Source organism: Thamnophis elegans, chromosome 9 (assembly GCF_009769535.1).
Source record: "Thamnophis elegans isolate rThaEle1 chromosome 9, rThaEle1.pri, whole genome shotgun sequence".
NCBI lineage: Eukaryota > Metazoa > Chordata > Lepidosauria > Squamata > Colubridae > Thamnophis > Thamnophis elegans.
Window position 1 is genome coordinate 8,919,019 of NC_045549.1, and position 21,589 is coordinate 8,940,607.

A 21,589-nucleotide genomic window follows, 5' to 3' on the forward strand; every position below is an offset into this window, starting at 1 on the left:
GAGAGGAGAGGGGGTGGGCGGGGGGGGAGGAGGAGGAGGAAGAACCAGCAGCGCGCACGCGCAAACTTTCCCCCTCAAGTTGGAGCCATATTTCCCTCTCTCGTTACCTCTCGCGCCCTACATATGTTACACTCCCCAAAAGACACGCCCCACCGGGTGTCTTCCCTGGCTTGGCTCCGCCCCCTCCCTCCCTCACCTCTCCGCCCCGCCAACCAGCAAGCCCCTCGGCGGAACGCCTGCGCTCTCGTGGGCTTGCGGCGCGCGCGCGCCCGTCCGAGGGGCGGAGGGAGGGAGGGAGCGCCCCCCTCAGTGCCCCGTGAGGCGGGTCCGGCCGTGAAGGCGGCGCTGCTGCTGCTGCTGGGTTGGGAAGCGGGGGCGTCCGCCGCCGGGCTCCGGGCTCGGCTTCCCTTCACAGAAGGGCTGGGAATGTGAGGCGAGGAAGCGGCTGCGAAGAAAGAAGAAGAATAAAATAAAATAATAATAATAATTTTAAATAAAGGGGGGGGGAGGGGGCGCGGCGGTCGCCTCAGGCTTCCCCGGTGCGGTGAGGTTCCCTCCTCGGTCGCTTCCTCGCGCCTCTCCCGCCATGAAGAAGTTTTCTCGGATGCCCAAGTCGGACGGCAGCGGCGGCAGCCCCGGAGGCATCGGTTGTGGCGGGGCACCGGCGGCTGGAGGAGGAGGCGGCGGCGGCGGCATCATCGGAAGCGTCTCGGGCTCGCTGGCGGTGGGCAGCAGCCGGGTCTTCGCCGTGGGGCGCTTCCAGGTCACGGTGGAAGAGGTGCTGGCCGAAGGTGAGCGGGGCGAGGCTTTTACCCACCACCGCCGGGGCCTCGTCCTTTCCTGTCTACCCGAAGGAACTCCCGGCTTGTGACAGGCGGGTCCTTCCCCCCCGCTTGTCTGCCCGGCCTCCCCGGACAGAAGGCAGAAGTTGCCGGCCGTGCGGGCTTCCCCTCCTCCCGTCCTGCTTCTGCCTTTTCTCTCCGGCGCTGCTGCAGGAAAAGCCGGGGTTGCTGGGGCGCAAAGGCTCGGCTTCTTCCCCGAAGGGTTGGCCTGGCCTGTGTGTGAGGGGTGTGTGCGTGTGTAGGGAAGGTGACTCCCTGGGAAGCGAGCACGAAGCCATGCATTGGGGTGGGGGGTTAGGGGGTGTAGTAGTGGGGAGGGAGGGCTTCGAGGCCCGGTGGGGGTCGGTTCCCCAAAGGGGAAAGAATTGGACTGGAATCGAAGGGTGTCTGTTACAGCGTTGGGCTGAATTGAAATGTGGGTTTATTGTAGTCCTGTTTCCAGGGGAGTCTCTTTGGGCTTCCTGCAGCGATGTTGGCCCTGAGCATAGATAGATAATCGTTGGAAGGGGGAGGACGAGGAGGAATAAATAAGACAGACAGAGATAGATAGATAGATGGATAGATGGATAGATAGATAGATAGATAGATAGATAGATAGATAGATATAGACAGATAGACAGACAGACTGTACATATACATATGTGTATGCATGCATACACATATATATACACACACACAGTATATATGTGTGTTTATGTGTATATAGATGCACACACACATATATATATATTGATACATTGATATATTGATATATTGATAATCAGATGTCTAGATTGGGTTTGGCATTTTTATCCACGACTTAGGCTGTCAATTATGTGAGATAGGCAGTTTGTAATATTCAATTTTATGTTGTCTATCTCATCTCGCTTTTATCTCTCTCTCTCTCTCCCTCTCTCTCTCTCTCTATCTCTCTATCTCTCTATCTCTCTATCTCTCTATCTCTATCTCTATCTCAGTGTTTTTCAACCTTTTTTGTGCAAAGGCATACTTTTTTCATGAAAAAAATCACGAGGCACACCACCATTAGAAAATGTTAAAAAAATTTAACTCTGTGCCTATATTGACTATATATAAAGTGTTTTTCCCACGGCACACCTTACACTATGTCATGGCACACTAGTGTGCCGCGGCACAGTGGTTGAAAAACACTGCTATCTATCTATCTCTCTCTCCTATTTCATCTCACCTTCCTTCCTTTTTCTCTCATCTGTCTCTCTGTCATCTATCTGTCATCTATGTATCACAAGGCAATGGACATATGTAATACTTCCATCTCTTGTTTTCCCCACAGGAAAAACCCCTGTGAGGTGGGTTGGGCTGAGAGAGAGTGACTGGCCCAAAGTCACCCTTCAGCCTGTCGATCAAATAAATATAAAAGCTGCTCTTCTTTTTGTTTGACATGGTCAGGGACCGTCAAGATCCACTTTAATGGTTTACATTCATCATGTAAACCTAATAGGGGTTAAAGCTATTGTAAATCCATTGGTAATCAGCTCAAGATTCTGGGCCCATAACTATTATTGTTGAATTTTCGTTATAACTTATAAGTGACTTATAGGGTCTATTTCTCCCAGAAGGGTATATAGAGATACAGATACAAGATAACAAATTAAGCACTGGAAATAGGTATGTGAAAATATAGCTAAGCAGAGTGACTGAATTGTATCAGCTGTTTGCATTCTGAAGTTAAGAAATTCGTTTTCATGATTCATCTAAAGGCTGCTCATCAAGATAGTCAAGCACTGAATAACAGCAGAAAGATTATATACTTATGGGCCTGTCACTTCCAGAAAGGTCATATTTGTATGCATAAACAATTTTATTTAGAGGGCATTTGACCAGTGTCTCTGTAAAAAATCTATACAGGGATGATAATATAAGAATAAACCATTTTGTTAACAACACTATGAACTTGGCCTGAAAGCACGTTTGTAATTAATACAATTAGTTCAGAAGAAGTGTTACATGTTCAGATTTTCCAGCCTCCGGATGGTCACATGCTGCCCCAATTTAAATTTCCAAGCCATCTTCAAAGGCAAATGTACATGAAGTACATTATAATTGTTTTGTTTGGCTGAAAATGATTCCTACTGTTGAACTTTTGCATGTTTAAAATAAAACAATGTTTGGGCGAAGGAAGGGGGATTCCTGCTGAGGGAAGGGGGATTCCTGACGTAGGTTAAAGTGGTATTCAAAACAAATTTAGTATTTTTAAGGAAACATCATGACTTTATATGGTGTAGTAGTTGAATGTAAAGGAGAAATATTTTCCACATTTATGAGTTTCACTTACTGTTTTCTACTCATATTTGTAATTAGAATGATCAAAGAATTTGTCCTGAAAGAATGGCTTGCTTTTCCTATAAATAAAAACATGACAGATTGCCTCTAGTTTGTAGTGTGATTAAAACATTTGTAAAATAACTGGAAATTGTAAGGAATTTTAAAAACTACAGCCCCAGATTTGATGCTCTTCAAGTGTCACAAAGTACTTTATTTTTGTTTTTGTTGAAATAGAATAAGGCAGCTTTCACTTTGGAAAGTTTTACATATAGCACTGTAGATGATTTCAAATATAAAGTTGACGGAAAAAGATTTACAGCCTGGTTTGTGGGCATAGGTTAATAATATATTTAATAAAAAAGGAGAGGGGGAGAGAGAAAGAAGGTGCCTTGCAGTCAGATACATTGTGCCTGGATTTTTTCTTGGATATAAAACTTGCAGATGTATTTGATTATTAGGATATATGCTGAAAACCTGGGTGTTTTGGTATTTCTTCTAAATATTTAGGAGTAAATTATGATTCTTATGGAATAGGTACCCCCTTTCCCCATCAGGCAAATTGTAAGTGTAATCCTTTTCTCTTCAACTGTGTAAAATAACCGCACAACAATGCTTTAAAAACTGCATTCTTCAGAGGTTAGTATTTTTAAGGAAGCTCTTATTGATCTTCCCCTAGAATGTTCAAGACTCTTTATAAACAATATTTATCGGAAGCATAAATTCATTATTAGATAACTTCTAATACTTGTTATAATCTAGTGGTCACATTGAGAATTTTGAAGTGAATTGAAATTGCAAAATGGTTGCTGGGAGGCATTGCTTATTCATAATGTGGAGGCCACGGAGGTCATAATGGGATACAAAGCATTAATTTATATAGAATATTATTGCTACTTATTTTCTGCTGTTCTTGTTGATTCTTGCCCTTTTTCAGGGCAAGGAGGTGTAATTAAAAAAAAAAACAACTAAGTTACAGCCTTACCATAAAACTTATGTGGGTCCATGAGGGGACTGGAGACGTTTCTGGAAATAAAGATGATGTTGGAGGCTATCACTTCACTTTGCAGCCTGGCAACCTCTTTTATAATTCAAATAAATATACCGTACATACATACCCATCATACTATGATAGTGTGATGCAAAGTGTACAATATGAGTAAGAAGTTATAGTTTTGGTTAATCAAGGGTTTTATATAGTACTGTTGAGTAAGATAACAAAGAAACTAGATGATGTAAGTTATACTCTGTCTGAATGCATCATTTTACACTAATTATAAGGATACTATCAATCAAAACTGATTGGTAGTAAGCACTTGTAACTAGTATGGAATGCTGCATTCAGACGGAGTATAATAAGTGGTATATTTTAGCCAGTATGGCACAAGCAGAACCAAAACCCAATTTACTAAACTGTCCTTGAACTTCTATGCAAACTAAGTGTTGCCTGCATCCTACTAACAAGAAAGTGTGTGTACAGTGTACCTGGTGATTTAATTATAAAGTCTGATAGAGGCTCTATCTGTGAGTCTATTGATGCATTGGACTGTTGGAATTAGATAACCTTTTTAACAGAGTAAATGTGTCAACTTAGGTAACCTGCTCCAACTTTGAACTCTCTGTGTGTGTGTCTGTGTGTGTCTGTGTGCGTGCATAAGTATGTGTGCACGTGCCTTTGAGCCGGTATTGTCTCCTTGTGACTTCTTGGACAAGTCTGCAGTTTTCTTGGCAAGATTTCAGAAGTGGCTTGCAATTGGCTCCTTCCTGGGGTTGAGAGAGAAGGATTGGCCCAAGGTCACCCAACTGCCTATATGCTTAGAGTAGAAATAGAACTCCTGGAACTCTCCGATTTTCTAGTTTAGTGTCTTAGCCAGTACATCACACCGGCTCTCTAGCATGTTTATTTTTCCTTATTTCGATCATGCATCAATTATTGGAAACTGCATGGACAAATCCTTGCAGTTTTCATGGCAAGGTTTTTCAGAAGTCATTAGCTATTGTCTCCTTCCTAGGGCTGAGAGAAGGGGATGGGCCCCAGATCACCCAGATGGCTTTGTGACTAAAGTGAACTAGAACTCATGACCCCCTGATTTCTAGCTTGATGCCTTAATCACTAAACCAAACTGAAGAACCCTTTGGAACTGGTGAATTAATGTTGGGCCAATCCCATTCTCTCAGCCCTTCTTGCCTCAAGAGTGATAGTTATTGGAAATAAAATGAAAGAGGAAACAATGTCTTAAACTCCTGGAGTAAAGGCAAGACATAAATGTCTGTAATCCATAAGTAGTTGTACAATGTATTTGAGAAGGCATACATTGAGAAAAAGCTGTCTGTAGCTATTCATTTAGGTATACCAAGAAGGTAGTTGTTACTAGAGAGTGATGTTTAAGGTAGTAGCCCCCATTTCTTTCTGAGGCTTGCTGTTTGAAAAAAAAAGATATGTTTTATTGACCTGAGTTACAAGGAACTAACCATTAGTACATTTTAGGGCATTTATTTGCTGGAATGTAACAGGCCAGGGTAAACTGATTCAGCTTATGTATGAATTTAGTTATCCAAATTGACCTTGGGGCAGTCACTCTCTCTCAGCACAACTCACTTCGCAGGATTGTTGTGAGGAAACTTGGAGGAGGAAAGTGTGTTGGGTATATTCATCACTTTGAGTTATTTAAGTGAGATATAATTAGATAAATGATAAGATAAATTTTCAAGTAAATATGCTGGATGGAAGGTGTTTAGCCATACATGGAAGTAAATACAACCCAGCTGCAGTCAACCTTGCAAGACATTAAGTGACAAACACTATTTGCACAGAAGAAAATACTTTTGCTATGTACACATCAATGTACTCTATGAACATATCCATAATTTACGTATTTCACTTTACACAGTTTCGTTGTTGTATTAGTGAGTTTGATGTTATCGGTCACAGGAAATGGAAAGCTGCCTATAACTAGGGTGTGTGGTTTTCAGTCCTAAAGGCAGGGTTTCTGGAGCTTTGTGGTATTGTATCTCACCAAAATAATATAATCGTGTGAGTCCTAAACAGTGCTAGTGATAACAGCAAAAGCAATAACAGTAATAGCTGTTGAAAGAATGAACATTTCTCCTATGGCAAGGGGCTCTTTAGCTCTGCATTCTAGAAGCTCAGGTTGCTGCCTCTGTCTCCCCTGATCAGCTGATTAGGATGATGGGATTTGAGCTTTTCCCTGGCCTTGGAAGCAAGGCGATTGGGAGGAATGTTGTTGTGGAAGTCTCTGAGGCATGGCAGCTGAGAAATGATCCACTTTATGTGTCCGTGCCTCATTGAGTGAAAATGTCCCGAGGGGCAGTTGGCTCAGCTTTCCTTCCACCAAGTTTCTGCTTGGCAACTTTGAAATTATTGGTCCAAGAAGCAGAGAGGGGATGGCAGGAGGATGGAGCAAGCTTCTTGAAGAGAAAGAGTTGAGGGAGGGAGGGAGGGAGGGAGGGGGAGAGAGAGAGAGAGGTCAAAAGAAAAAGGGGAAAAGGCCTCTCTGGAAAATGAGAATTCACCATTTGCTATACTATGGGAATTTTTTGCTATCTAGATCCCCTAGTCCTGTGATGGGGAACCTATGGCACACATGATAGCACAGGAGCCATTGCCCCAGTTCAGCTCTGACACGCATGCATGTGCGCCTCTCACCGACCAGGTGGCCTTTGGGTCTCTGCTGCGCATGCATATGTGTTGTGTGTGGGGCATCACATGCGCATGTAGTGGATGGGGCTTGTGTAGGGGGTTGTGTGCGCATATGTTGGGGGCAGGGGGCATGCAGGGGGGGGTCACACATGCATGTGCAGGGGGATGGGCATATACACGGGTCATGGGCATGCACAAGGGGTGGGCCTGGGGGATCATGCACGCATGTACGAGGGGGGCGCACGTTGCATTTTGGGGGTTCGGGCGTGCATGCGCACTTTGGGCACTCGGTCCGGAAAAGGTTAGCCATCACTTCCCTAATCAGTCCTTCTGCTGGTTTCAGCCTCTGGTGACTAATAGCTTTGGCAATCCTCCTGGTATAAAACAGGTTTTAGAATAGCCCTTCCAGTCCACAAGAGCAAGTTTAGTGGGGTGTATGTGTGAAGGTACCTCTGGAATCTGGATTTGGGTCCCCTTTGCCATAGGAGGAAGGTAACTGTCAGGTTTGGTGCATCCAAGGCACTTGAAGAATGTGACAACTGATGTGACTAACAGAGAGACATGGCAGAGAGAGCAGTGCCAGACTAGACAGCCACAGAGATGACATTGAAGAAACAATGGCGACAGCTGCAGAAATACAATAGAGTCCAACATTCTGGTAGAGTCTGTTTTCTGACCTTATCTTAAAGGGCTGCGGAGGAAGAGCCTGAAGTGTTGTGGCAGGAAGGAAGATGAGACTTCTGAAATGTTGGATCTCTGGCTGTCTAGTAAAATGGGGACTCTGTAGCAGAGCAAAAGGGGCTCTGTAGCAAATGCTTCCAGATACCCTGAATCCTTTTATTAGCAGCAGTAGCTGCCTAGCAATAGTGATAGAAATAGCCAAATGAACGTGCCATTTTTACCAGTCGCTATTCATAGGGATGTGTTTGGCGCCACGGTTCTTCTCAGAGGTTCCTTTGAGAAAGCACATGACCTGAACCCTAGTCTGTGCTTCTGTAGCCTATCACCAGTCATCCTTTCTATGGTGGAAGTTAGAACTCCTTTGCTCCCTGCTCACTCGTCCTTGAACCTTCAGGCCATCCAGAAATTTGGCTATAACACCCAGGGTCTTGTGGCCCGTTGTTCTCAGCATGAAACTAAGTATAATTGTGACCCACCTTAAATGGATTTTTAATGGTATCAGAAAAAAGTACAGTAATAGCATAGGCTTTTCCTAAGAGACTAATGTATTTGATTTTTCACTTTTCTCACACTGTTCTTTGTTTATAGAAGGGAATTTTTTGGATCCAAAGCATTGTAACACCGTTCCCACCCCCCCACCCCCGTCCATTCAGACTGTGCATTCTTTATGCGAGCAAAATAAGTTTGTCCTTTTGGATGGGATTTAATCTTTGTGAAAACCACAGATATAGATAACTTTTCTTGGTCATTCCAGGAATAAAATATAAATCCTGGAACGAATCCTTAGGATTTCCTAAGCAGTAGATATGAAACTCAGATAGGAAGAGTAGAAATATACTGACAAATATAGACATTTAAGGATTATGGGGATTGAAGTTCAGTGTATCTGGAGAACAAGCTTGCCAGGGTGGCTATAACTTTTCAGTTTGTATAATAAGGAGTTATTCTGCTAATGTTGACTGCTACTGTCACTGCAATTTTTGTAACTTGTCAGCAACATGACCTGATGTAATAGTGAAAGCTAAGCAGCAATGCTTTCCATATTGATCCGGTTGGAAGCTGATACTCAGATATTTAGGCAAAATATTTAGACAGGCTGCTTATTGATAGGTTGATGATATTTGTATAAGGCACTTTAATAAGTCATTTGGGATATTAAAGGTAGGTAAGGGTTAATTTGATATTCCAAAAATTAAGACTCAGCAGATGCTATGAATGTAAATGCAACATTGGATGCAAGAATTTCTTTAAGATCAAAGCAGCTCTTTGTGTATATTTAGTTGGGGAAAGAGGTTTAAAATTTCCCCAGGGTGCCATATCTTTTTAAATTGTTTCATGGTCTACAGTACTATTTTTAGAAGGGCATAATAGGCATAATATCTATTTTCCTTATCATTGATGGGTAAATTTATATAGGGCAATCATTTTAAATTTGAAAAGAAATGACATTCCCAAACTATTTACCTCAACTTGTGCATTAGCTTGTTTGGGGGAAAAAAAAAAAGATTTATCAAGAAAAAAAAAGAAAAAATACCTATTTAACATGACTATATTATTCCAAGGCACTGGCTGGATTTGCCTCTGTTTCTTATGATAAAAAAATACAGACTAGGAGATTTTAGGTTTATTTGCTCAATCTCCTTTCCTCCTTGGGTAATTCATTTATTCATTTTACAACATTTATATGCTGCCTGTACTTTGAGTAACTCAAAATAACAAAAACTTCACTAACACAGTGTAAATAAAAATTATTATAGGAATTAAATTTTCAGTCCTGTTTTGGATGATTGAGCGTAACACATGAATTAAACAATTCATCCCAACTATCTTTGCTTCGGTGGCACTGTTGTGATAACCTTTGCTTGATAGTCTATGGAGATTCTCAGTCATCCAGGTCATGGTTGTGCTTTCTCAAGAGGCAACTGGATTTTCTGGGTTTTCTTTGAAGATGTTTTGATTCTCTGAAGAAGCTTCTTGGATGAGAAGTAAAACGTCTTCAAAGAAAACACCAGAAAATCCAGATGCCTCTTGAAAAAAAGCACCTTTGGGATCTTTGCTTGAAAATAGATTTCCACTTTTAAGGCATGGGTAAAATGACTATCTGTAGCTAATAAAAAAATAGCCCATAACTGAACTCTTTGTGGTGTGATGAAGGAAGACAGGAGATGGGGAATATAAATTTCTGGCTGGGTTCTATTTGTGCCCATCATATGGCTTATTCTGATGATCTGCATGTAAGTGATTTATTATTATTATGAAGGTCCAGATATTGATATAATAAAATGCTTTCCAGTGGTGAATCATTCCCATCTTAAATGCTGTTTAGTCAATTTCCTTCAATCGGATGGTTAATTTAATTAAGCAATGCACTCTCTGTTCGTGTATACGCTATGGCCTGTGTCTTATCTTTTGATTTATTTTTTATGTATTTTTAGAACACATTCCTGTGTTGAAATATTTTCGTTTTTAAAATTTATTTAGTTGTTGATACCGCCCCCACTTGAACTGAATCTGGGTAACTATCAAAGTAAAACAACAATAACAACATGAAACAAGTAAATAAGAGCAAAGAAGGCACACTGAGTCCTTATAGATCAGGAGTCTCCAACCTTGGCAACTTTAAGAATTGTGGACTTCAACTCCCAGTGCAAAGCTGGCTGAAGAATTCTGGGAGTTGAAGTCCACAATTCTTAAAATTGCCAAGGTTGGTGGAGACCCCTATTATAGCTGACACTGTTCAATCAAATAATCTGGGAACATTCCCTTCTTCTGGCTGAGCAGATCTTGAATTAATGTACAGGTAGTCCTCAATTTGCAACAGTTCATTTAGTGACCATTCAAAGTTACAACAGCACTGAAAATAGTGGCTTATGGCCATTTTTTCACTGTTTCAATTGTTGCAGCATCTCCAGGTGATTAAAATTCAGACACTTGGCAACTGACTCATTTATGACGGCTGTAGTGCCCCGGCTTTATGTGGTCATCTTTTGCGTCATTTTGAAGCCAGATTCACTTAATAACCGTGTTAACTGGAGTGATGCATTTAACAACAGTGGCAAGAAAGATCGTGAAATGGGGCAAAACTTACTTAACAACTGTCTCACTTAGCAACATAAATTTAGGGCTCCACTATGGTTGTAAGTTGAGGACCTACCTATATCTAAAATAGAAAAGCAGGAAAAAACCTATTAAATTGGTTTAAATTAAAACATTACGTATAAATTAAAAGACAGGTAGAAGAACACCTCACTCCCTGAATCATGGAAGAAAGGTTTAACTGAAGAGATCATCATAATATTGATTGTATCAAAGTATCACTCTACTTTTGTTTTAATTTGTTTGGACTTAAGAGTACATGTTTACATTACATAGCTGAATAAACATCTACAGGTGTGTTTGGTTGGGGCTTCCTTTTTCCTGGCTGGAAACCACAGTATGTTAAAGGTTCTCTAGCTTGAAAAAGAATAGAAGGAACTCCTCCTCCTCCTCCCTAAATTTAACTACCTTTCTGGCTTTTTCAGAAGAGCCATTGCTGTGCATGTGGAAAAGATATGTACATATTTTTTAATAAATCAATATAGATTTAGTTCAAAGTAGTAATTGAGATGTCCAGATGTGTTATTGTATCTGATTCATTCATATAATGGCTTTAACAAAACTGCTTCTTACCCTTGAAGTAAATTAAAAGTTGGCTTTTGGTGGAAATTGTCTATAATGCGTATGAAAATTTACAAAAACATAATCAAGGAAATTGTGAGCACATTTTTCTTAGATACTTGTAGAGGAAGAGACAGCTGCTGGCTATTATTAGACATTAGGGAAACTGTTCTGAAAATGATAACATGAAGTTTTTTGGATGTATACTGCTTACTTCATGGGGATTATTTTATAATGCATAGAAGAAATCCTGCTAAATAACTTTTATGCTGTGGAAAGAATGACCCAAGTGAGGATGTTTGGAAATTCATGAAATAAAAAATATAGGAGTTAGCAAGGGATTATTCTTAAGAATGGTAATGCGGAATCTCCCAGAAGCGGGATAAAACTTTGGGAATTTGTAGAAATTATAATGTAACTTTATTGCTATATTTGTGTAGAACCATCATTTGAGACATCAAAGTATTATGAAACTTTTAAGGAATTTTGCAGTGTCCTCGTATAAGATTGCCCCACGTTAAAATTCCTTGTTTTAGCTATTAGCGGTGAAAGAATGTTAACAACAGCAATATCGCATTTAGATTCAAATCTTGAAGTTGGTTCCATGTCTGATTTCCTATAGCATCATATAAAAGCAGGAAAGACTGCAGAATGTAGAAAAGGAGATTTGGCATTTTCTGAATATTTTGGTCTATAGCTCCTATCATCCTGACCATTAATGACTTTGTTTTTCTGACAAGTTTTTCTGGGTGTTTTGACAATTGTCTTCAGCTACCAAGGAAGGACTCCCATTGCATTTCAGTTTAAAAGGATAGTGGGGGAGGGTATTCAGGGAATATCCCAAGAAGGTGGTTATGGTTTTTGAGATACCACCATATATGTCACCACATCTTTTCCTTAAGATCTGTGACCTTTTCAGAATATGAGTGTTTTCTGTATGCTTTCTATACTATTGTGAAATATTAATTAGCCAGAATTCAAATATAACTGCTTTGTTGCACAAAAGACTTAACTGAGATCATGAGTTTGTAGTGGGATTAAAATTGAATAATAAATAAATCTATGAGACAAAGAACTCATAGACTTAATTTGAAATATACTGCTTAGTATACTGTATCAGCTCTGTTCAGTTAGCAAAACAAAATGTTTTGTTACAGAAATCAATTGGCATGCTTGTTCAGAAAACAGTATGAATTAAAGGAAAATATGTTACTATTTTGAATCAGTTTTGCTGTGCTGATTCCACATAGCCAGGCTTTCTTATGCCCTTTTTGTATTAATTGCTCTAGAAAAAATTAAACATGTATGCAGTTTTGTGAAACAATGGTTTCAATTATATTTTCTTTCAAAAAAAAATCTGTAGAAACTTGATTTAGTCAAATATTATGCTCTGCCTTGTGATAGTTGTTTTCAAAATTACCCTATTAGTGAAATTTACACATAACGTTTTAGTAGCTAATTTATTTTTCAGTCTGACAAAATAATACTTAAATAAGCTATGTATATACCGACTGTCATTTATTTACACAGGCTGATTACTGTTTGGAGAAATAAATTCAGGTGCTTTGTCTAATGATATACCAGTGGTGTTTTCTTGCTGTTTTTTTTTGTTATGGATACACTGTTGTTTATATAGTTTTAAGTTTGTAGTTCTTAGTTGTTTGAGACCAATATGTACCGACAGTTCTTCACTTATAATTGGTCACTTAGAAACCATTTGAAGTTATGACCTATCTGAAAAAGGGGACGTGACCTGGATCTGAAGTTCTGACGGTTCCTTCCTGGTCATGTGACTGCTCTTTGGGTGCTTGGCAGCACAGCGGCATTTACTGCTGTTTGCAGCATCCCACGGTCATGCGACTGCATTTTACAACAATTTTGCTGAAAACCAGCACTTCCATTTTCCAGCAAAACCGTTCAACCCTAGTGAACAATGGATTCACTTAGTACTTAACAACTGCGGCATTCATTTCACTACTGTGACGTTCACTTAATGGCCACTGCAAAAATTTGTAAAATTGACTATTATGATTTATGACTGTAATGGACAGGCTCCGATTTAGGACCTTAATGGAAAAGCTTCATTACGGTTGTAACTTAAGGACTACCTGTACATGTGTCACCCTAGCTGTTCCTCAGTGATCCGTGTAAAGAGAGGCCGGATAGAAAGGGTGTAGGATCTGGTAATAATGTACATACTGGGAAATCTTTAATAAGAAAGATTGTAATATCTAAAAAGCATTGGGAAGGTTTTTCAGCAGTCTTCAATTTATTGTCCCAAAGGTGCTTTTTCAAAAGGCAATCAGAACTGAAGAAGCTTCTCGTATGAGAAGCAAAATATCTTCAAGGTTGTTAAGTCCAGTTGCCTTTTGAAAAAAGCACCCTTGGGATAACCAGGACACGGATGACTGAGAATTTCCATAGACATCTTCAATTCTTTGTTCTTGGGCAAGGTGCTTTAAAAGCGTTTGGTGGTATCTTAGATTCTTGAGTGGGATCGTCTGGATCCATTTTACTTTAGCTTCAGATCTGGATTTGGATCTGAAATATTTATTGTAGTGGTTGATGCAGGAAATTGGAACTGTTCCCTGAAGATCAACAATGATGATAAACACCTTTTAGATTAGTGATGTATAGAGCAAGGGTTTCCAAACCTTGGCAACTTTAAGTTTGGTGGACTTCAACTCCCAGAATTCCCCAGTCAGCTGACTGGGGAATTCTGGGAGTTGAAGTCCACCAGACTTAAAGTTGCCAAGGTTGGAGACCCCTGGTATAGAGCATTCAGTTTTCCCACATTATAGGTAGTCCTCCACTTACAACCATTTGTTTAGTGATCATTCAAAATTACAACAGCAGTGAAAAAATCTTTGAAGATCTTTGTAAACTATGATTGTTTCATACTGTGGGAGTGAGAATTTTAATGGATTTTCAGTGGCCATATCACATTGCCCTGTGAGGTTTGTATTCATGACCAGTTTGTTTCCAGCATAGTCCAGAAGGTTTTAAGACATTGTAGAGTGTCAGTCTGATAAGATACTCCACATCAACAAACAGAGGCCACCTGGTCCTAAAACCTATTTTATTAGAATGGCTATACAACAGTAATAGCAGTTTCAATGTGGTTCTCCTTGTCCTTCTTTTGTCTTCATGTGGACTAGGGAGGTGCCTGTTTTAGACATTTTCTAAATATCTTTGTATTGGCGTAACTAAGTTTGTATGATCGTTGACTTGCCCTCTCTCCATCAAGAGCATCTTCTACACAGAGGCTCCTTTGTCCGTGTCAGTGTTTCTGCAGCTTCAGATCTGATGGAGTTGGCCCTTCCCCGTGTCCCCAATTATTGTGGAGTTATAGTGGAAATAAAGGGAAAATAATTTACGAGTAGCTACTCCTAAATGATGGGACCCTCTTCCTTTGGAGACACAATTGCATGTTTAGCCCATCTTTTGCTACGGGGTAAGGACCTTCCTGTTTAGGAAACTTGCAGCCTACATTTTATTCTGTGACTTCTGTCTGCTTTACAGTAACACATCCAATCTGCAGCATAAGCTGTCCCAATTCCAGTGGACTCTTTGTCAGTGAGTGCTAAAAAAATAACAAGACAACCAAACAATTAACATTCCTTTTAAAAACTAGAGTGATGCCCCTATTCAATTTGGGTCAGAGACACAGTATAGTAAGACAATTTTGAATAGCTTATAAAACCCAAGAGAGTGGGTGAGGCATCTTGTCTCCGGGAAAAGAGAATTCCATACAAGTATTCTGAATTTTTAAAGGTCCTTTTGTACTTTAAAATGATTTTAATATTGTTCTGTTTTCAAGGGCTAGACCTTTTGAGAGATATGTATAGGCAGGCAACAGACGGGTGTACTGTACATTTTTAAGATAAAAAGAAAAACATAGTGTAAGATTTTGAGAAATGCCTTTCTGCTACTATGACTTTTCCAGTTTTTTTTTAAAAATGTACTCCTGTGAATTAAGGCAGCAAAATTAAAAAAAGAAACTGGGGAGTGATATGAAAAGAAGGAAGGCATAAGTTGAAAGTTTTAGAATTCATTCACTTATAAAAAACTACATGTTATATTACATTTTAATGATTGTATTATGTTATAAGATTTTATGACATGGAACCGTTTGCACCACTTCGAGAAAACCAGTTGTTAACTTTCTGAGCAGTTTGGTGAACTGGTTGTTGGAAGAAATCATTAGGGCAGAGATCTGGTTGTTAAATTATTTGAATCCTACCACTGCATTGAATCCACAGTACATAAAGTGAACCTCTGATTACAAAAGTTTGAATAAAATAAAACTTAGTCTATTAAAGAGCTGTAAGTCCCTTCTTTCTGTAAAAGATCTAAATAGTTATTTCTTTAGAAACTGCATTCATAGGAATCTATTTTGGAATGCAGAATAGATGAGAGAACACTGGTGGTGTTTGTGTGTAGGGATCAATAATTTTTGGGTTGTGAAATTCCCATAATTATTTATAAACAGGAAAAAGTGTCCATAAGGCTTGAATTTACTAGCATTTATAAGCTCTTTCTGTGAAAGCCAGTTTGCAGTTGTAGTTGAGGCATCTAGAAACTGGGAGACTCTGAGTTCTAATCCCACCTTGGGCATGAAGCCAGCTGAATGATCTTGGGCCAGTCACTTTCTCTCAGCCCCAGGAAGGAGGCAGTGACAAACCACTTCTAAAAATCTTGCCAAGAAAGCTACAGAGACTTGTCCATAATCTTTGTATTGTACTCTAAATATGCTGTACTGTACAGTAGGATTTAGTATTGATTCAAAAACATGTTTTGAAATACAGGATTATGACTTCTATCTTGCATTGTTTCTGGGATCGCGTGATAGTCATGCCATGTCAGAAGGAGATGCATCTGCTTTAAAAGGTTGCAGATAGGTGCTTCATTCCCATTCCAGTCTGCTCCAAAGCAACCTTTTGGAATGATATTTGAAATATTATATAATCTTAATGTGAAGAAAATGTGTTCAATTTTTTTTAAGGCTGCAAAAAATGATTGTTAAGAATTTTTTTTTTCTTCAGAACTCCAAGATTCAAAAGAGTGCAAAGAAACTCTGAAGGGACCAAGAGAAAAAGGATATGAAACTCAATACACTCAGCCACTTTCAACTTACTCTTTAGGGGTGTCCATAACACTTTTCTTATGTAGAGATTTTTTCCCTTATTTTTTAAAAAAATCTTGTTAAAACTGGGTGGAGGAATCTCTTCACAACATACTATGGGGGTGGGGGTGGGGAGTCCTTTCTACATGAGACTACAGTATGACTTTTTTTTTCTTGGTTCATCGCAGAGAGTCTCCCCCCCCCCCCTTTAATTCTATTGAACCCATTTACTGTAATTCCTTGCAGAATCCTAGATTTCTGTGGAATACAGTTTCAAAATCTCACTGTTGAGGATGTGGTTTTTGAAACTTGTTTGCTAGGGTCACTCTCTAACCCGACCAGTTTTAGTTATTGAAACTCGGTTCATATGGAATGGGAATAAAACATATTGGTGCTTTGGCTGCTTCTAAGGCAGTGCAGGGCAAAATATTCTTTGGATTGACTGGAATGCAGCATCTGTCTGCAACTCAAATGCTTTTTTCCCCTCCGAATCACACTTCTACTTGTGCCTGATTATAGAAGATTATACATATTTGGTTTACAGAGAGGAGTTGCAGAGAGGTGCAATGTTTGAATCTCCACATACACTGGAACACTTTTTTGCCTTTAAAGCTGAAGTTCTGCAAAGCACTGTTTGTTGCTGTAAAGCAGGAGTGTCAAACTCAAGGCCCATGGGCTGCATCCAGGCCATAGGTTGCTTAAATCCGGCCCGCGGGGCTGGCCTGGAAATATCAAAGAACCGGCCCATGGTGTCTCTGGCAGCTAAAACGGCCATGTGTGGGGCCCCTACGCCTTGTTTTCACCCTCTATGGCCTCCTGAAGCACTCTGCTGGCGGAAAATGGGCCGCGTCCCACCCGTTTTCAGCTGGCAGAGAGTTGCAGGAGGCCACGGAGGGCGAAAATGAGGCACAGGGGGCTGCATGCAGTTTGATACCCCTGCTGTGAATATATTTAATAAAAAATCTCTTAAAAATGTAAGAGCTTTAAATAGCATAGTGCTAACGTGACGTCTTGAGTCTCAGACTTTTGTTGCGGAGAAAGCAGTAGCTATGGAGAGGGTTGCGTACTTTGTGTGTACTTGAACCAATATTTTAAGCAGATTAAGGATGGTTATGTGATTTCTACATGAAATATGGCATTTTTGCAAAGGTTTTATAGTGGGAAGGATGTAAGGGTAGGAACATGCCCACATCTGCTTAATGAGGACTTTTGTGGAATAGATGACTTGCAAGCCATCACATTTTGCTTTATCCAGTCAACAACTTTTAAACTATAATTCTATAAATAATTGGCCAGTGAACCATAAAAAATCTTCAATAAATATAATGTTGGAAATAATAATATTGATCTGTGACATTCTTCAGGATACTACAGTTTACTATCCAGAACAGTGATAGATTTAAAAGGTGTTAGGATATGTTGCCATCTAATGGCAAAGAATACTTGCTTGAATCTGAGCTTCGGTAGTTTCAGACTTCATTTAGTATAAACTTGTTGGTTTCTCAGTGATGATGAAAAAAGTGATCCAAGTTTTTGTTTTAAACACGCAGTATTGGTTGTTTTAATTAAAAAGCTATGGAAGAACATACAATCTTGATTTATTCAGGCCTCTGTGCTGCTGGACTACTCTTTTCCTACAGAGTCCATTCTTAGAAAAGTGACTGTCCATTGCAAAAGTTCTTTTGAAGAATAATTAGGTGTTTTAGCATATGTGTTAGTGTTAATATAATCTGCATTCTGACACGTGTCACAAAAGGACAGCCAGTTTGGTGTACAGTGTTTAAGATGCTGACCAGAAGTCTAGGCTTTCCTTAGTCATGAAAGCCGGCTGGGTGACTTTGGCCCAGTCACCGCCTCTCAGTCCTACCGATTTAACAGGGTTGTTAATGTGGGGAAAATAGGAGGCAGAAGTATTGTGTATGGTTGTTCACAGTCAGCTCAGTCCCAGCTGCCATTGTTATCACTTTGCACTTTGAGGCCCCTACCACCATGTGCTCCAGTGGTGGGTTCCTACCGGTTCAGCCGAACCGGTAGTAGCTTGGCAGCGACCCAAGCCTGCCACACCCCTGAACCAGTTCTCCTAGTGCCACATAGGTGCCGCCATCTTGCTTTATGCTTCTCCGCATGCGCAGAGCAATTTTAGTTGTACTGCGTATGTGCGTGCAGTGCGCATCAAGCGTGCAGGCACTCAGCGCGCCCCTGAGCAAACCGGCAGTAGCCTCTGCCGGAACCCACCCCTGATGTGCTCCATTATCCTATATGACCAATTTTGTTGTATTTAAGTACAATGGCAATAAAGATTGTACAAAGATGAGCTTTGTTGTTTTCTTCCTCCTGCTGCTGACAAATCATGCCCTTTTGTGAGGAAACCATGGGAGGTCATCCTCCTCCTGTGCAACTTTGGGAAGCAAGTCTCATGTAGCCAACAGCTGCCTTGCAAAGGACCAGACAGACAGTGCATGCATGCTTGGTCAATAGTGGGAGCATGAAGACGATAAAAGTCAGATAGGATGTCAGGGCATGGAGTGCAAGAAGCCAAAAGGGCATAGCTTGGGAAATGAGGGGGGAGTGGCAGCACCCCTGAAATCATAAGTGTGGGTAGAGTGCAAAGTGCCCAAATTTTGATCATGTGACAGTGAGGACACTGTAATGGCCGTAACTTTGGGCACCAGTTGAAAGTCCTTTTGTTCAGCCGTAACTTCAAACAGTCACCAAGTCATGAGAAGTTGCTCATATTGTATGTAAGTGATGTGGTACCTTGGGAACTCCCATGTATCCATCCATCCATCCATCCATCCATCCATCCATCCATCCATCCATCCATCCATCCATCCATCACATTTCTACACTGCCCATCTCACCTAAGTGACTAAGGATGATTTACAGTTAAGAAAACATTCAGGATATATTCAGAAAGGACTTAATTTTGATGGTGAGAAAACTGGATGAAGTATTTAAAAGATGGTTTACAAGACAATAATACAATACACAGTAATTGTATTAAAGCTATATTGTACAGTGAACATTTGTTATATCAGGATTTCATATGAAATTTGTTTTTCTGATGCTGCTGAAGTTGTATTAACTTCAGCATCATCATAAAATATTTCTAAAACTATTTGCCCCTGTGTAAACCATTCTGTGAAACAAACTTCTGATATTTCATAGGATGTTTGCAGAAGTTTCTATGAAGTTGCAGAGTTTACAGTAATAGTTACTTTTTGAATAAGATTTCCTTCATTTCTGATTATTTTGATACGTTGGCTTTCCAAGTTTGGATTCAACAGACTGCTTCAGCCTAATTCCTTCTTTCTAAACGAACAAATTTCTGAAATGTGAAAATAATAGGCATTTGTCTTTTACTGCGTAATTCTTTTTGCGGACTTTCACATAGTTTTATTAAATGAAAGCATTCAAGAATATTAGTAATCATTTGAATTATTTTTTATGAAATAAAATTTAACTTCTTAAGTTAAAAAGACGAACTTATTTATAGCACTGTTGTTCTTCTAGGTGGCTTTTCAACGGTACTCCTTGTACGTACCCATGGTGGAGTTCGATGTGCATTGAAAAGAATGTATGTAAATAATGTGCCTGACCTCAATATCTGCAAAAGGGAAATAACAATAATGGTAAGTTAATATAAGTTTTGTGTTATAGTATATGTGAGGCTATGTATAATTTAGAAATGATGCATTAGTTTGTGATCTGATGTTTGCATTTATTTTCATTGTGTTTAAATGTGATTCTTTGATATGAGGAAACCACTGTGGTTAAATTATGGAGTGTATTGTAAAAATAGCTTATTTCTGGGTTGTAGCATTCCACATTTTATTTCAACAGTTAGTTTTGTCTAAGAGGGTTGGACAATTTGCATTTGTAGAGTTGGAGATGGGTACTCTGTGCTTGAACGTATTTTAAAATAACTTTTTGGAGTCAATTTTGAAATGCTGCACATTCCTAATGATTAGATCACTTTCAGAAACAATGTAGGAACTGCTGTTTAATTTGTATAAGAGCTTCAATATTTATGTGGCTTATTTCCCCTTTAACCTGGCTTTCTATATAAAACCTCAAATACACATTTAATTGTTAGATCATGTTAGATAAGCTTTAAATCAGGGGTGCTTAAATCTGGCCTGGAAATATCAAAGGACCAGCCTGTGGTGCCACTGGCAGCCAAAATGGAGCACAGGGGGGTATGAGGCCGTCCAGGCCATTTTTTGGCCTGGACGGCCTCTTGCAGCACATTGCTGGCCAAAATGGGGCGCAGAGGGGTGCCTCTGGTTTTGGCCAGCAGGGTGCTGCAGGAGGCGTACATCCCGTCTGCCCCCCACTCCGGCCGGTCTGTGGAGAACAATGCCGATTTGGCCCTTGAAGAAATCCAGACCAACCAAACCAGTTTGACACCCCTGCTTTAAATAATTTAATGATTCTAAGCCAGTAATAGATAACACAAAGACAGCTTCATAAGTTTATTTAGAAGAGATGAAACTATTTCATATATCACATTGGTAAGATTCTGTATTCAAGATGATAACAGGAAAAAAATACTTAATAAAATGTCTAATACATCATAAAATAATTAACTGATGATTAATAGTTTGCATTGAATGATAGTTTGTGATAGAATTACTTTTGTTTTGGCCTTAAAAGTTAGCATATTCTCCCCCCCCCCCCCTTTATACTTAAGAATGTTTCTTTTTTTACAGAAAGAATTGTCTGGGCACAAGAACATTGTAGGGTATTTGGATTGTGCTGTTAATACTGTTAGTGATAATGTGTGGGAAGTGCTTATCTTAATGGAATATTGTCGTGGTAAGTACATTTTTTGTCATCTTAATAACAAAAATAGTTGGCTAGCATGCAGTGTTTTGGAGAAAAATACAGCAGCTTTGGAGATAGTTACTGCAAGGTGAAATAGATTATCCATAGCCAACCTGACTTGCTAATGTTCCTCCATTTCGTTGCTTCTTGTTAGAAAGCAAAATGGTACAAAAATGACAGTGATCACTCGTATGTTAGGGCAATATGAAATATTCAGAGCACATTTCATATGGAATCAGTGTTTTAGGTTTATCTGCAGAAGATCCTTTCTTCGACGTGGTGCAATTAATTTTGTCATTTGTGCTTGGACTGCAGTTTATTTATATATTGGGACATATTTTTTATCAGGCTAATTTGATTGTAAATTGCCAGATTAAATAAAAAAAAGTTTTGATTCAATTTGTTATTGTGAAATGCTTATGTTAACTATATCCTTAGTATTTATCTCTAATAAATAATAGATGAAATCTAAACTCTTTCTTTGAATAGCAACATTGTGTTAAGTGTTTCAGGGTT

The 21,589-nt window shown here is 39.6% G+C and overlaps 1 protein-coding gene across 2 annotated transcripts in view; it reads left to right on the forward strand.

Moving 5' to 3' along the window:
• The first annotated feature begins 224 nt into the window (after window positions 1-224).
• The window catches only part of BMP2K (BMP2 inducible kinase), a 60,697-nt gene continuing 39,332 nt past the window's right edge, over window positions 225-21,589 (forward strand). Inside the window, exons 1-3 of one of the 2 annotated variants that reach the window (XM_032223948.1) lie at window positions 225-791; window positions 19,760-19,878; window positions 20,959-21,064. In XM_032223948.1, coding sequence (XP_032079839.1) covers window positions 587-791; window positions 19,760-19,878; window positions 20,959-21,064 — 430 coding nt within the window. In that variant the 5' untranslated portion in view covers window positions 225-586. The remainder of the gene's footprint in view (window positions 792-19,759; window positions 19,879-20,958; window positions 21,065-21,589) is intronic. The other variant, XM_032223949.1, reaches the window with a different exon arrangement.